Source organism: Eschscholzia californica, unplaced genomic scaffold (genome assembly GCF_041429995.1).
Source record: "Eschscholzia californica isolate CP2 unplaced genomic scaffold, dmEscCali1.0.p SCAF_1, whole genome shotgun sequence".
In the NCBI taxonomy this organism is placed as follows: Eukaryota; Viridiplantae; Streptophyta; class Magnoliopsida; order Ranunculales; family Papaveraceae; genus Eschscholzia; species Eschscholzia californica.
Window position 1 is genome coordinate 39466255 of NW_028238198.1, and position 15302 is coordinate 39481556.

The 15302-nt window shown below is 34.0% G+C and overlaps 1 protein-coding gene across 2 annotated transcripts; it reads left to right on the forward strand.

Moving 5' to 3' along the window:
* The first annotated feature begins 2838 nt into the window (after positions 1 to 2838).
* On the forward strand, positions 2839 to 15133 carry LOC147566744 (MLO-like protein 1). 2 transcript variants are annotated; one of them, XM_086653293.1, is made up of 14 exons: positions 2839 to 3031; positions 9969 to 10026; positions 10140 to 10351; positions 10884 to 11000; positions 11106 to 11166; positions 11278 to 11369; positions 11482 to 11556; positions 11676 to 11764; positions 11991 to 12040; positions 12389 to 12429; positions 14079 to 14288; positions 14383 to 14450; positions 14571 to 14631; positions 14726 to 15133. In XM_086653293.1, exons 1-14 carry the CDS (start codon positions 2897 to 2899, stop codon positions 14921 to 14923), a joined length of 1467 nt encoding a protein of 488 aa, XP_086509419.1. In that variant the 5' UTR covers positions 2839 to 2896; the 3' UTR covers positions 14924 to 15133. The 2 variants fall into 2 exon arrangements, with proteins under 2 accessions (XP_086509419.1, XP_086509420.1); XM_086653294.1 differs by lacking the exons at positions 14571 to 14631; positions 14726 to 15133 and having other exon boundaries at positions 14383 to 14454.
* The last annotated feature ends 169 nt before the right edge of the window (positions 15134 to 15302 follow it).

Below are 15302 nucleotides of genomic sequence, written 5' to 3' on the forward strand. Positions count from 1 at the left end.
TGGTGAAGATGATGAGGTGAGGTGGAGAGAGAGGTGAGGTGGGGATTTTTTATTTTTCCTCCTAACAATTTACAAAATAAAATTGTAAAACAAAATTGACCAATTTTTGACCAAGTCTTCACACCCCGGAAACTATTTAGCTTCCCCAAAGCGCTGGTCTTTTTTTTTATGGTTTTTTTTTTCTTGGGGAGGATAATTATAAAACCCATAATTTGAGGATAACAAAAATTAGGTTCAAAAATGAATAATATTGTAAAGGGTTATTTTCCAAGTAGCCCCCCAACTTGTTGACCAACTTCCTGCCTAGCCCCCTACTTAGTCAAAAATACCAAGATGACCTCTTTTTTCAGTTACTGTTGTAACTCCATTAACTATTCATCACCTCTCTCCTCCATCTCATCGCCTCTCTGCCACCTAATCTTCTCGCCACCTCATCCTCTTCACCGACGAAGGTCGCCGGCCGGCCAATTTTTCGGTTGGCGACCGTCAAACATTAATTTTTTCCCCTCTCCACTCTCTCTAAAAAAAAAAAATTCCTCCCTCCTTTCTCTCTATCTAAACAGTGGACAAACCTCTCTCTCTCTCTCTAACCTCCCTCTATAATCTCTCTCTAACCTCCCTCTCTAATCTCTCTCTCTCTCTCAATCTAAATAGTGGACAAACCCCTCTCTCTCTCTAACCTCCCTCTCTAATCTCTCTATCTCTATCTCCCTATACAACTTCAAGCGAAGGGGAGGAGCCCCTTCTCCGGAGAAACCAGACCGGGATCTGGTTGTTTAAACCAGATCTCGGTCTGGTTTCACTTTGAACCAGACCTTCAAGATCTGACTTTTATTGATCATTAAAATGTTTAATTTTATGTTTTTGAAGTTCATAACAAGCTTAGTGATACTACTCTAATGGATATTGTTGTGACTGAATTTGGATGAGTAAAACTAATTGATCATGTCACCTTTTTCTGATCTTTATTTGTTTAAATTAGATTTAGTTAGAGTTATAGATCTTAAATTGAGTTCATGAGAAAGCAATTGCAAACTTTCAGGAGATTGGAAGTAAAGAGAAAGAGATTAGAAAAACATAGAAATAGTAAAGAAGATAAACAAAAACTGTATGAAAATTTCGCAACTAGGAATGGGTGTTCTTCAACAATGACGGTTTCACTCAGGCCACCTAATTGGGTTAATTATTCTGGTTAGCAAGTCGATGATAACGATGTTAAAGTGGTGGACAATCGAAGATTTCCACCACCAATATCACAAGGTAGTAATTCTTTTGGTAATCCTGAAATCGAAGGTCGATTTCTTCAAGGTATCGTTTTATTTTTTCCGTTGCTTATTAATCTTGAAAGTGGGGACTTTGATCTTGTTTGTTTAGGTATGTCTTGTTTATTTTAGTGTTTGGGTAGTTGCAGAAACTTTAATTTATTGAAAATAAGCACCCAAAATCCTCCATAAGGAAAAAAGAATCATGTTTCTTATGTTCAGACTTAGAAGTTCAGAAATCATGTGTTTTATGTTCTTAAGTTCGAGACGATCATGTTTTTCCAGTTCCTATAGGTATTTTGAGGCTTTTGAATTAGTTAGAGAAAGAGAAGAAGAGGAGAGAGAAATTTTTTTTTTATATGTTTGAAGGTCGCCGACCGAAAAATTGGTCAGCGGACAACCTTCGCCTGTGAAGATGATGAGGTGGCGAGAGGATGAAGTGGCAAAGAGAGGCGATGAGATGGAGGAGAGAGAAGTGATGACTAGTTAACGAACATATAACAGTAACTGAAAAAGGGGATCATCTAGGTATTTTTGATAAAGTAGGGGCTAGGCAAGAAGCTGATCATAAAGTTGGGGGCTATTTGTGAAATAACCCTACTGTAAAAAATCAATTTTGTAAAAATATAATTTTACCCCCAAAGTGAAAATTTCCGTCCAAATCAATGTGAAAAACTTTTTTGAAAATTTCTGAACGAATCTTAGTTTTCTCTCAACAATTCTGTAAATTTCTGAACAAATTTATTTTGCTCAAAAATTGTTTTACAAAAATGTTTCGCATTTTGTCCTTTGCATTTGACATACACAAACTAACACAAACATTTTGGGTAAAGCATTTTCTGATTGTCTTTTGAAGAAAGAAATGGTTTTCGCATTTGACAGAAACATTTAGATTAAAGCATTTTTTTGATTTGTCTTTTGCAAAAAATTTAAATGTTATGCATACTATCCTTTGTATTTGACAATTCTATTAACAGACAAATAATATTTTGACTAATGTAATATATATGTTGTTAACAACATAATTATATTTGTTGTCACCATTTTATAACAAGTCAGGACATTATTGCACATGTTGTCAACATTTTATAACACAATTATATGTTCTGCAATAATTTATAATAACACATTTATATATGTTGTCCACATATAAGGGTAAAAATGGAATCAAGGAAAAAAGTATGGTTGTCTTGTTAACAACAGTACAACACAATTATATAAGTTGTCAACATTTTGAAAAGGGTTAAAAAAAAATAGATTTTTTTTGAATTATTATTTTTGAGTATTTTTTTTTTTTTCTGTTAGGACTGAGATTTTGGTTTTTCATGTACTCTTGGTTTGTCTGGGTTGTTGTGGGGCAGTGCTAGGGGGGGATTAACGGGGTTTTGTGGTCTGAACTCTGAAAGGATGAACTCCTAAAATCCTCCAAGGAATTAAAAAAAGTAGTTCGTCCGTTGATAAGATCAGAACTTCCCTTTCACTTTTTTGTTTCTACCGAATCCTTGGTTGAACTAGTCAGTCACCTCTCACCAGCTAACTTATAAAACAAAAATCTTCTTTCTTCTTCATTATATCCAGATAGAGAGAGAAAAAAAAGAGTCCTTTCGAGTTCGTTCCTTCTATCATCGTCGTCAATGGCAGGAGGAGGTGAGAGCAAAAAAAGCGCTACTACATTGGAGTTCACTCCCACATGGATTGTTGCTGCCGTTTGCTCCGTCATCGTCCTCATTTCTCTTCTTGTTGAGAGACTTATTCACTTCCTCGGAAAGGCAATCTCTCTCTCTCTCTCTCCCTTTCCCTTTATTTCATTAGAAGACTAAACTTAAACTAAAGCTATGAAAAATCAGGTCTCTTTTAGTTGAGTTTGATGGATTACTTACATGGATTGTTTTTCCAATGAAAAACTTGTTCCAAAAGTCGTTTATGTACTAACAAGGTTGATACCATAGTTCAAGATTTAAGGAGTCCAGAGAAAAAAAAAGATTATCTCAATCTAGTTGTCCTTATTGTTCATTAAAATAATCAAGCTTGGGTGTTTGATATTTGCACCTATTAAGTGATTAAGTGCCGCGCCCGACAATTTTTGTTCGTTTGCTTTTTCACTTAATAAGTGAATATCATTGTAGGTGGAGTCAAAGTAAATGGACAAAAAAGACCTAAACGAGATTTAAAATTACAAATACCTATCACTACCTAGAATCCTATATATCAAAATTCAAGACAAAATCGTGTGATGTAAAAGTAGTAAGAATCACGTGGAAGTGAATTTTAGAGAGACAAAAAGAGTTTCAGAAAAAGAAAAAGAGTTTTAGGATACTGAAACATTAAAAAAACCTACCTATTAATAACCTAAAACCCTAAAGCTTCATTCGCTACGAGGGAATTTAGCGACACTCTTCCCCACCTTGCATGACATTTTTAAAGATAAATAAATTTTCTAGAGAGAGAAAAAACTTTTAAGGTAAGGTCTATATATTATTCTTATTATTCATTGTTTAATTAGTTTATTCTCTGATGGATATTTATTTTTATTCACTGTAATTTTGTTTCCACTCAATAAATTATGTTATTGGTTAATATAATATTGATTTTGCTTTCTGCTTCACATTCAATTGTTTTGAGTTTTCATAGGTTAATATACAAATAAGTTTGGTTAATAAAAAAGTAATATGATTTTTGCTGTTCGTACTTTATTGGAGTATTATTTTTTTTGGCATTGTTCTTTGACTAATGTAATTTTTTATGGCAAAAAAAATAAAAATTTGTTTCTGCCATTAATACTTTATGGTGTGTTTGAAATCTCCTATTTCCATAAAAATAAAAGAATTTTCATGGAAATACGTACTTCCACCGTTTGGTACAAAGAATAATTCTATGACTTTAATTGACTAGAGAATCTATTTCCATGAAATAACCCGCTTTAATTCCTTGCTCCTCCAAGGAATTAACTTCCGTGAAAAGTCAAAAATCAAAATTAAAATATTTTAATATATTCAAATACTTGAAACCCAATATTTGTCTCTGTATATGTTCGAAATAACATTTTTACTGTTTTACACTATCAAATTGACATTTTACCTTTATATTGTCAAAATGACATTTTTACCCTCGTATAATACCAAAATGACATTTTTACCTTTATGTGGTTTGAATGACATTCTTTCCTTTATCTTGTATAAATGGTATGTCTATACTTTTATATTAAAATGACAATTTTACCCTTTTACATAAGTAAAATCTCTTTTTTATCCATACGTTGTCAATTTTACATTTTTATCTTGTTTTATTAACAACTTGACATTTTTATTCATAAGTTAGTAAAGTGACACAAGGTTAAATAATTTTATAACATAGGGAGAAAAATATAATTTTGACAATATAAGGGTAGAAATATAATTTGGAAAGCATAAGGATGAAAATATAATTTTGGCAACATAAGGGTGAAAACATCATTTTAACTACACAAAAAGTAAATAAAAACTCTTAATTGAATATTATATTCATAGAAGTTAGTTGTTAACCAAATAACAGGGTTCGTAATTCCGTGGAAGACTTTCCATGGAAGTCTTTTATTTCTATGGAATTATTTCTCTAATATCAAACACAACCTTAGTATAATCCATCTTAAACTTGTTAACTAAATATTAGTTGAATGCAAGGATAACCTAGACAATTCACATTTTTATAGCGCCTATAAGTGATGAAAAACAAACATTTATGTAACGCCTCGTGTTCCCAAACACGGTTTGTCTGGCAGTTTATAAAAGAAACTCGGTCGGGGTCACCTACATAAAAAAACGTTTATGTGACGCCCCATGTGTACAATCTCAACCAAGTAAGAGAACGATCCTAACTTATCTAAATGATACATATATAATATTAATGTTGTGATAAAATCGTAAGTTGAAAATATAATAGAAATTATATGAGCTATGGATTCGAAGGAAAGTGGTTCACAAGCAAAATCTGACTATGGATTGCAGAAAAATGATCATGTAGACCCTGGAGAAATTCCATTGCACAGTCTTGATTGTAACGTTCAAAGAGAGACTTATCGTGTCCGCAAATGCAAGGTTCAATGAAGGTCAAAGAGTTGAGTTCGTCTTGAATGGACTTTAGGCGAGTGAAGTAAGCGGAGACGTCAGAACTGCCTTGTTTCAAACAAGAAATGGCGCGTTTGAGTTGAAATATTTTCGGAGTGTTACTTTGATGGAATCGCTCATGTAAGTTATGCCATATGTCTGTAGCACTCTCATCATACATAATTGATTGGCGAATGCGGGATCAACCGAGTTCAGAAGCCAACTAGTGACCAAATCATTACAACGATCCCAAGAATGTAACTCATTCACAGAGGTGAGACGAGAAATTATGCCATCAACAAAGGAAAACTTGTCCTTTGCACGGAAAGCCATCTTCATGGCTCGGGACCATAAGGATAGTTGTCACCCGAAAGCAAAGGTGTGATTAAAATGGTGGTGAGATAGTCAGAGTGATGAACATCAAACAAAGGAGATGTTTGTTGATAGGAGCATTGGTGCCGGAGATGTCCCGAGGAAGTCATTGAAAAAAATCATTATTGCTCTAATACTATATGAATGAATTATCAAAGAAGAAGGAAGAGATAATAGACTGGTTGGGTTATTATGAGAGATAGAGAGATAGAGAAATCGAGATGTCGAGAGATAGAGAAACCGAGAGACAAAGGAGGTGTTGGAAATAAACTTAGACAAGAGAAGAAGGAGATGGCTAAAACTCTTTACTCTATTAACTTTCTTTCTCACTTCTTGCTTGAAACAAATTACAAACTTGGGTATTTATAGATGCCCAAGTTAATACTAAATTACTTCTAAGTAAATGTAAAAAACTCTTGACTTTCTAAATACCATAACATAAGTAACTACTAATATAATAATACTATGACTTAAATATTTTAATTTAGTGCATAATAAAAACATAAAACTTCTCTTGTTTCATCTTCCGCCATAAACAAAATTTTCTTATAACTCCCATACTTGCAATATTTCTCTTGAAAGCTTCTCCACTCAAAGGCTTTGTGAACACATCTGCCAATTGATCATTCGTCATGCAATACTTGACCTGAATAATTTTATCATTAACAAGCTCCCGTAGAAAATGATATTTTATACGAATATGTTTTGTTCTTCCATGAAGTACTGGATCCTTAGTGACAACAATAGTTGAACTTTTATCATTAACAAGTACAAGGCTATTTGCCACTATTGTTAATAATAAAATTATTCAGGTCAAGTATTGCATGACGAATGATCAATTGGCAGATGTGTTCACAAAACCTATAAATGGAGAAGCTTTCAAGAGATATAATCAGACGAACCATATCAAGTCTAGAGACAGGAGAAAATACCTCAGTATAATCTTCTACTTCTTTTTGTTTATAACCTTTTGCTACAAGCCTAGCTTTGTACTTGTTAATAGAGCCATCTGGATTAATCTTTGTTTTATAGACCCATTTTGCACCAATTAAATTCTTGTTTGGAGGCAAATCAGTAAGCTCCCATGTTTCATTTTTTTCAATTGATTTTATTTCTTCATCCATGGCTATTTGCCACTTTTGTTCTTTAGATGCTTCATCATAGGAAATTGGATCTTCACCTGCAAAGAAAACAAAAAATATAGTATTATCTGGATCAATAGGATTAGTTGAGTCATAAATTTTCCTCAAGCTCCTTGTCTTCCTTGGTAGTGTACTTTTAGACGAATCATCATTTGATTGAAAATTAGAAGATGAAGGGATTTCACTACCATTCTCATCTTCAATTATAGACCAATTAGGATCCTCACTTTTTGATTCAAAAGTACCACTTTCATCAAATCGAACATCTTGACTAATAACTATTTTATTTGTTTCTGGATTGTACAATTTATAGGCTTTGCTCCTCTCACTATAGCCTACAAAAATACATTTTTCTGATTTATCATCCAATTTTTTTCTTAGTGCATCTGGAATGTGTGCATAAGCAACACAACCAAAAGTTCTCAAATGACCCACATTCGGCTTAACCCCATACCATGCTTCATGAGGTGTGCAATTTCTCAAGCTTTTAGTAGGAGACCTGTTAATCAAATAAACTGCACAAGAAACTGCTTCAGCCCATAAATCTTGTTCAAATGTTTTTTCTTAAGCATACATCTTACCATTTCTACGATTGTACGATTTTTCCTTTCACTCACACCATTTTGTTGTGTTGTGTATCGTACAGTCAGCTCATGCCTTATACTAAATTCTTTGCAATATGTTTCAATAGGAAGATACTCACGTCCCCTATCAGTTCTTAAAATTTTAAGTTGCAAACCAGAAAATTTTTCTACCTCCGCTTTAAATTCTTTAAAAGCTTGAAACGACTCAGATTTTTCTTTCATCAAATACACCCAAATTTTTCTTGAAAAATCATCAACAAAAGTAATAAAATATTTGTCACCTCCATTGGACTCAGGAAAAGGACCACATAAATCTGAATGTACCAATTCCAATGGCCTCTTTCCTCTTCAAGTATTTTTTTTCGAAAATGGTTCTCTATGTTGCTTACCGAGTTGGCATTCCTCACAAACTTCTTTTGTTTCATAAATCGAAGGCAACCCATCAACCACATGCTTCACCTTTAGCAATTTCAAGCTTCCATAGTTCAGGTGTCCATACCTATCATGCCACAACTTACAAATTTTATTGTTATGAACAGCTGAAAAACAAGACTTGTTAGCAATTTGGAGTTCAAGAGGAAACATATTATTTGGTGTTACTCCAATTTTTGCAGCAAGTTGATCTTTTCTTGATAAGAAACAAGTGTTGTCATGAAATGGATATCATATCCTTTCCTTAACAAATGACCAATACTAAGCAAATTATTTTTCAAGTCAGGAACATAATAAACTTCCAACATTTTTTCAGTATTGCCAGATTTTGTGTGAAAAGAAATTTCACCAATACCTCTTATTTTATAGGTTCTAGCATCTCCAATTTTCACCTATCCACTGTCTGACTCAATTAATTTTGAGAATAAATTTTTGTTACCTGTCATATGCTTACTAGCTCCACTGTCCAAATACCAAACATTATCAGTTACATCAGTATCATGATAACATGCAAGTAACAAAGTTTCTGGATGATCTTTTTAATTTGCATCATCATTATTTTCATGCATAAAACCAGATTCATCATAGTTATTTTGTTTATACCGATATTCTTTAGCAGTATGACCAGGTTTATGACAATTATAACATTTGAAATATCCTCTACATCTTCCTCTTTGATAACCACGACCTCTACCTCTATTATAATACTGATTTTCAGTAACTTCTTTAGCATCAATGTTGTTTGAGTAAAAATAACCTCTTCCTCTACCACGAAAACCTCTTCCTCGAAATTTTTTACCACAACCACGGTAAGAACCTCGGTCTCCCATATTTGAAATTTGGGTTTCAAGAGCTGATCGGGAAGAGTAAGATTTCTTTGGTTAATTCTAAACTCATGTGCTTTTAGAGTTCCTTGTAAATCTTCTAAAGAAAGTGAAGAGAGGTCTCTTGATTACTACAAAATCAATTTTTTGTGGTAAACCACGAAGAATTTTTTCAACAATTCTTTCATTTTCCAAAATTTCTCCATTAGATGCCATTTGATTAACGATATAGTTTACTCTTGTAAAATAATCAGAAACATTTTCATTTTCCTTCATTTCCAATTTTTCAAATTCCGATCTCAATGTTTGGAGACGTACCTTTTTTACCTTTTCCTCACCTTTGTATGCAATTTGAATAATCTCCCATGCTTGCTTTGAAGTTTCAGCTTTAGCAATTCTTTCATAGACTGACTTCTCAATTGCTTGATAAATATGGAACAATGCTTTGTTATCTTTTTTCCTGTTTTCATTCAACAAGTTTTTTTGGACTATCGTCAGAGCCGCTTCATTATCAGGAATGGTGAAACCTTCCTCAACAAAACTCCATAAATCCATCGATTTAAGCAACACTTTTAAATTGTTGCTCTAATAATCATAATCCTCTCCATTGAAATGAGCTACTACTACTTGCCATCTCCCACACAACTTTTTCTCACAATTTTTTTTCCTCTCAATTTTTTTCTCACTCAACTTTTTTTAACCTTGCTCGGATACCACTTTGTATGAAATAAACTTAGACAAGAGAAGAAGGAGATGGCTAAAACTCTTAACTCTATTAACTTTCTTTCTCACTCCTAAGTAAATGCAAAAACTCTTGACTTTCTAAATACCATAACATAAGTAACTACTAATATAATAATACTATGACTTAAATATTTTAATTTAGTGCATAATAAAAACATAAAACTTCTCTTGTTTCATCTTCCACCATTATCTTCAACTAAAAACAATTGATTCCAATTTTAATTTGGTTTAATATCCTTCAGGAGGGAAGATTAATTTCAAATTGATTCTCTGTTTGTATTGATTGAAATCTGTTTACATTGTAATATATATATAAGAAAAGTAGGATAAATACTATAGAGATACACAATTTCCCCTCTCTGCACTTTTTTTTTTTACTTTTACTTTAGAAAGGAGGTCATTGAGTACTGTCTCCCCATTTTAAGCCCCCCACCTTTTTTTTGTAAACTTATCCCAGCTTCACCTCATCAGCTTTATTTAGTTCAGGCTAATACTAATTTACTTTTCTCTAACATAAAAACTACAGTATCTGAAGAAGAAGAATCAGAAACCTCTTTTCGAAGCATTACAAAAAGTTAAAGAAGGTATATTTTTTCTGTCTAATCTTTTCCCCCATAAATTTATGGCATCATCACCACCTAATATCAATCATGTTACGTAAAGATGTTGGTTGCTACCTTTTGTTTTTGTTTTGCAGAGTTAATGTTGTTGGGGTTCATTTCCCTTCTTCTCACAGTCTTCCAAGTTAGAATCTCTAAGTTCTGCATACCCAAGAGTTGGACCAACAACCTCCTCCCATGTAAGAGGGAAACAACCATTGAATCCTCCTCCCACTTTCAGCTTAGCATTTCCAGCATTGGCAGGAGGATCCTTGCATCCTCTGGGTCTGATGGCTACTGCGCTAAAAGGGTTTTCTTTCTTAACCCTTTTCCATATTTTTTGCAGATTTGTGTTTCTTGTTAAATGCTATTGATATATATTTTTTTGAAATATTATAGCATCTATTGCATTTTGAATGTGTTTGTTACAATCCTGAACATTTATAGCCTTATGATTTAAAACCATAGAATTGGATTACTGCATTGCCAGAGCAACCATAGGAATCAGATCAAGACCTTAATTAATAGAGAAGTTAGCTCACCTTCAACACCGTTGCAAAAAAAAGTTGATCCTTAGCTAAAAATATTGAACTCCACTTGAGCTGCGAATAGTTAGTATTTTGCGATTAGGTATTATTCAACATTGGCCTTAGAAGTGGACGCTCTCAATATGAGCAACTGTTTTGAAGCTCTTTTTCATTCAAACTTACAGCTTGCCATTTATCTGCTTTACTTATTGATTTCTTCGTTTTTATTAGCTTAGTTAGTTATTCTTTGTTTTGTGTAAAGCTTCCGCGCATCTACAACACAAAGAAATTTGATATTTTCAGTTTTCTTCCTAGGACAAGGTCCCATTGCTGTCTACTGAGGCGTTGCATCATCTGCACATCTTTATCTTTGTGCTGGCTATTGTCCACGTGACGTTCTGTGTTCTCACTATTGTTTCTGGGGGTATGAAGGTAATTGTGACCAAAATACTGCATCTTTTGATCTATTCTTAGTATCCATAAATATTTTTGTCATTATTTTTGTTGTTCACTATATTTGGATGTTTGTGCTGGAAGATACGTCAATGGAAGGATTGGGAGAACGCCATTGTGCAAAATAACTATGATACACAGAAAGGTAGTGGTTGTCGACTGTTCAGGTTATGTGGTATTCTTTTAAGAAATCGTTTTTTAGCCCTTACTTTCTATTGTTTAAAGTTACGGTAATATCTGGTTATTGTATGTGTAGTTCTGGGCAAGATAACACATGTTCATCAACATGATTTTATTAAGGACCATTTTGTTGGTTTTGGGAAGAGAACGACTGTACTAGGTTGGTTGGTAAGTCATTGTATTATAAAAATGATTGAGGAAGGATTTCCTCTTTCAAATTGTTCTTATTTGAATTTTGCTTCCATAATTCATATTCTGATGCAGCCTTATGTCTTTGCAGCGTTCTTTCTTTAAGCAATTTTATGCATCTGTGACGAAATCAGATTATGTCACCCTGCGCTTGGGTTTCATAATGGTAAGTTGTGACTGCACACACATATCGTTAAGCATTTTAGATGCTTTATGAATTTTGTCCTTGTTTCTGTTGTGGTATTCCTTTCAGCCATATTTTTAATTTGTTATACATTGTTGTAGACCCATTGCAGAAGTAACCCAAAGTTTAACTTTCACAAGTACATGATACGCGCTCTTGAAGCTGATTTCAAAAAAGTCGTCGGCATAAGGTAAAGAATGTTTCAGCTATTTCCAATAACGCAAACTCATACGCCAATCTTTATATTTTATTTTTTGAATTATTTTTAGGAAAAAAGGCGAGTTTACACTTTATTTAGCAAGTCTTTTTTACTACTTTTGTATTTTAGCAGAAAAAAGAAGACATGAATAACCACATCTTTGATTCTACTGAAACCTTTAACTTCCTAATTAAGTTTTTATTTATTTCATCTGCAGCTGGTACCTCTGGATATTTGTAGTCATTTTCTTGTTGCCGAATGTAGAGGGTACGTGCATTTCTGTTTCAGCTCACCAGAGAAAATACCCGGGACGTCTTTAGCTTTTAGTTATCTCTAATTATAAAATCGTGCTCCAATAAACAAGCTATTTATCGCAGCTTCAAATTTCCATAGTGATTAAGTCTTAAAATTTTATTATAAAGTGTCCACTAAAATTTTCAGAATGAAACTTTAGCTCAACTACAATCTCGTTTTTTCTAAAAAAACTACAATCTCGTTTAGATTATGTTTTTCATTGCCTACCTCAATTTATTCTGTTTCGTATATTAAATTCTTCCTTCTCGAGCTAGTTACTCCATGAATGTAAAAGTAAGCTGTATTTCATTTCCTGTGCAGGTTGGAATACATATTTCTGGATCGCATTTATCCCCCTCTTTGTAAGCATGCTTAGCCTCTGAATCACTCTTTAAACATTTGCCATTCTATTGCCTATTGGTACACATGTATGCACGCCTCTTAGTATGACTCGGCGGAAGCTTTAGTTGAACTCAGATGAATTATGAAATTTCATTAGGAGAGCACTGAAGAAAAGCATAAATAAGATTAAAGAAGCATAATATGCATCCATGGTTTATTGATACTGATAGAGCAGAAATTGAAAGGTACTTTAGATCTATGAAGAAAAAGTCGGGATTAATCCCCGAGTACTCGTCAGTCCCCATCTTGCCGACTCGATTAGGGACCAAAACCCTAGTCCTGTGGAATTCCGAGTAAATCCCCGACTCGGTCCGACTAGGACCGAGTTGACTAGTCGGGCCAGTCGGGATTATTTAGCTCACCCTTTTTTTTTTCTTTTGCTCAAATCGACAAAGGTAGTTTAGGATTTGCTCATTCGGCTTCTTCACCCTTCCTCTCCCCTCCAAACATCATTCTAACTGGATTGAAGTAATTTGAAATTTTCTTCCTATCCAAACAAGATTCCAAGTTTTTCTCTCTATCTTCTTAATTCTTTTTTAACTACTCTTTCTTTCTGGAACCCAGATTCTATTTTTTTTCTCTAAAAACTCAAATAAATGTTAGGTTTTAGTGTTTTATACTTCATTAAGGTTGTAGAACTTGTTGATAATTAGATATGTGCTTCTTAGGGATGAATTTATAGTGTTCATACTTCATTAAGCCCAAATACTTATATTTATACTTATATATAATTATACATACAAAATAGAATATATATTTATACTCTACGACTAGTCCCGTGTAAATACGACTAGTAGCGACTAAGCCTAGTCCCGGGTCCTCTGACTAGTCCCCCGTGCCGACTTTACTAACATAGCTTTAGATAGTACTCAGCTAAGACAGTCCTAGTGGACTGAGAGTTATCCACAACATACTACCTCTATCCTTAAAGGTAAAATTCGTCCTACTCTGATTTAACTCTAAAAACTCTAGTTCCACGCAAATTAGTCGACTTTTATCAATGACATCTTCAACAAGAAAATAAATTAGTAAATCTAGCTTACTTGTTGCTAATATTTTATTCGAAGAGCCTGTCGTCTACCTCAGCTTCTCCCACTTGAGATAGAGTCTGGAACCATTCATTCCTTTCAAAAGCAACACCGGACCTAGGTTGTAAGTTTTGTTATGTCAAAGAACAAAAAATTTAGAGATGTAACAATTGAAATAAGTAATTTTACAGGAACACGAAAGGTTAACAGTCGTAAAAACTTATTGCACGACAAATAATGGTGCGATGATATTCACTATTATGAAGAACAAGATGGCAGAGATATTACCCACAGCGTACCACTCTGCACCTCCACTATCTCCCCACAACAAAAGAACAGAAGAATTCTACTTGCATTGATAGCTTCCCTTTATAAGACTAGGGCAAACATGAGTTACATGACTTATATAGGCCGGGCAAAAAATTTGGCCAAATGTTCTTCGGGTGGACGGGTGGCACTTCAGATTTGATATCGACTTGTATTGAAGGCACTTTTCAGCAACATGTCTTTCTCTTCTTAAAAGAGGTGCAAATGTTTATCATGATTGGTGACTTTTGTTGTATTTTATCTGAACTACACAGCTCCTACTTGCGGTGGGAACGAAGTTGGAGCATGTTAATATCCAGTTGGCTCATGAGGTTGCTGAAAAACATGTAGCAATAGAAGGAGATTTGGTTGTTCAGCCCTCAGATGACCATTTCTGGTTCAATCGACCGCGTATTATCCTCTACTTGATTCACTTCATCCTTTTCCAGAATGCTTTTGAGATTGCATTTTTCTGCTGGATATGGGTAAGTGACTGACTACTATGTAAATGACTGCTCTTGTGTTATCTTGTACAAGTAGTTAAAATGACTGAAAATCTGATGGTCAAATTAAACGCAGGTCCAATACGGGTTTGACTCCTGCATCATGGGAAAAGTCTGCTATATCATTCCAAGACTTGTTATCGGGTAGAAGATAAATCTTTTTGTATCTTCACAAATCCTTCTGATAGAGTTAGGGTGGTCTCTAGTCAACCGAATGGCATGCAAAAATATAAAACTCTGATTTTTCTTTTCATTTTCCCCCAGGGTCTTCATTCAGTTACTCTGCAGTTACAGTACGCTACCACTTTATGCGATTGTCACACAAGTAAGTTGCAGTTTTTTTCCCGTGTGTAATGTTTGTGTATGGCTTTTCTCAGTTTCGAAACTAAATATTTTTTTAATCTTCTATTACCATAAAGATGGGAAGTTCATTTAAGAAAGCTATATTCGAAGAACACGTACAAGAAGGGTTGGTCGGGTGGGCTCAGAAGGCAAGGAAGAAAGCGTCACATGGAGGAGTTTCTACCCACCACATTCAGTTGGGTGAGGTGAAGCAAACACAACCCCTTACGGAGGACGGAGACAATATTGTGCAGATTGAGTCCTCAACTCACTGAGATTAGCAAGTAACTGTAAGATATCATCCACAAGCAAGGAGAAAGCATTTTCCTCCCATATATATTTGAATGTTATTTTTATTTTTCCTATACATGTAATCTTCATTTTTTTCAATCATACAGAATACGTTGTGAATGGCAAGAATGTCGTAAAAAGTATTGTAAGGTAAAATTATATACTGTTATATTTGATAGCTATAGTTCGGTGTTTGATTTTTGTTGTGTTAGGATTTAAAGAGTGTTAGTGGAGTGTATATTCAGTGTAACTGGAGTGTAAGAATAAGAGAGAAGTAGTTGAGAGGTGGTTTCAAAAGTTGGTTAAGAAAGTGGTTGGGAAAGTTTCCTCCCTTAGACTCGTGTAAGAATAAGAGAGAAGAAT

What these genes read in the sequence shown, in the direction of transcription:
- LOC147566744 (XM_086653293.1), top strand. Translation starts at nt 2,897, where the DNA reads ATGGCAGGAGGAGGTGAGAGCAAAAAAAGCGCTACTACATTGGAGTTC. An exon ending in TTATTCACTTCCTCGGAAAG is followed by an intron (nt 3,032 to 9,968) that starts GCAATCTCTCTC and finishes TAAAAACTACAG; the next exon opens with TATCTGAAGAAGAAGAATCA. An exon ending in ATTCCAAGACTTGTTATCGG is followed by an intron (nt 14,451 to 14,570) that starts GTAGAAGATAAA and finishes ATTTTCCCCCAG; the next exon opens with GGTCTTCATTCAGTTACTCT.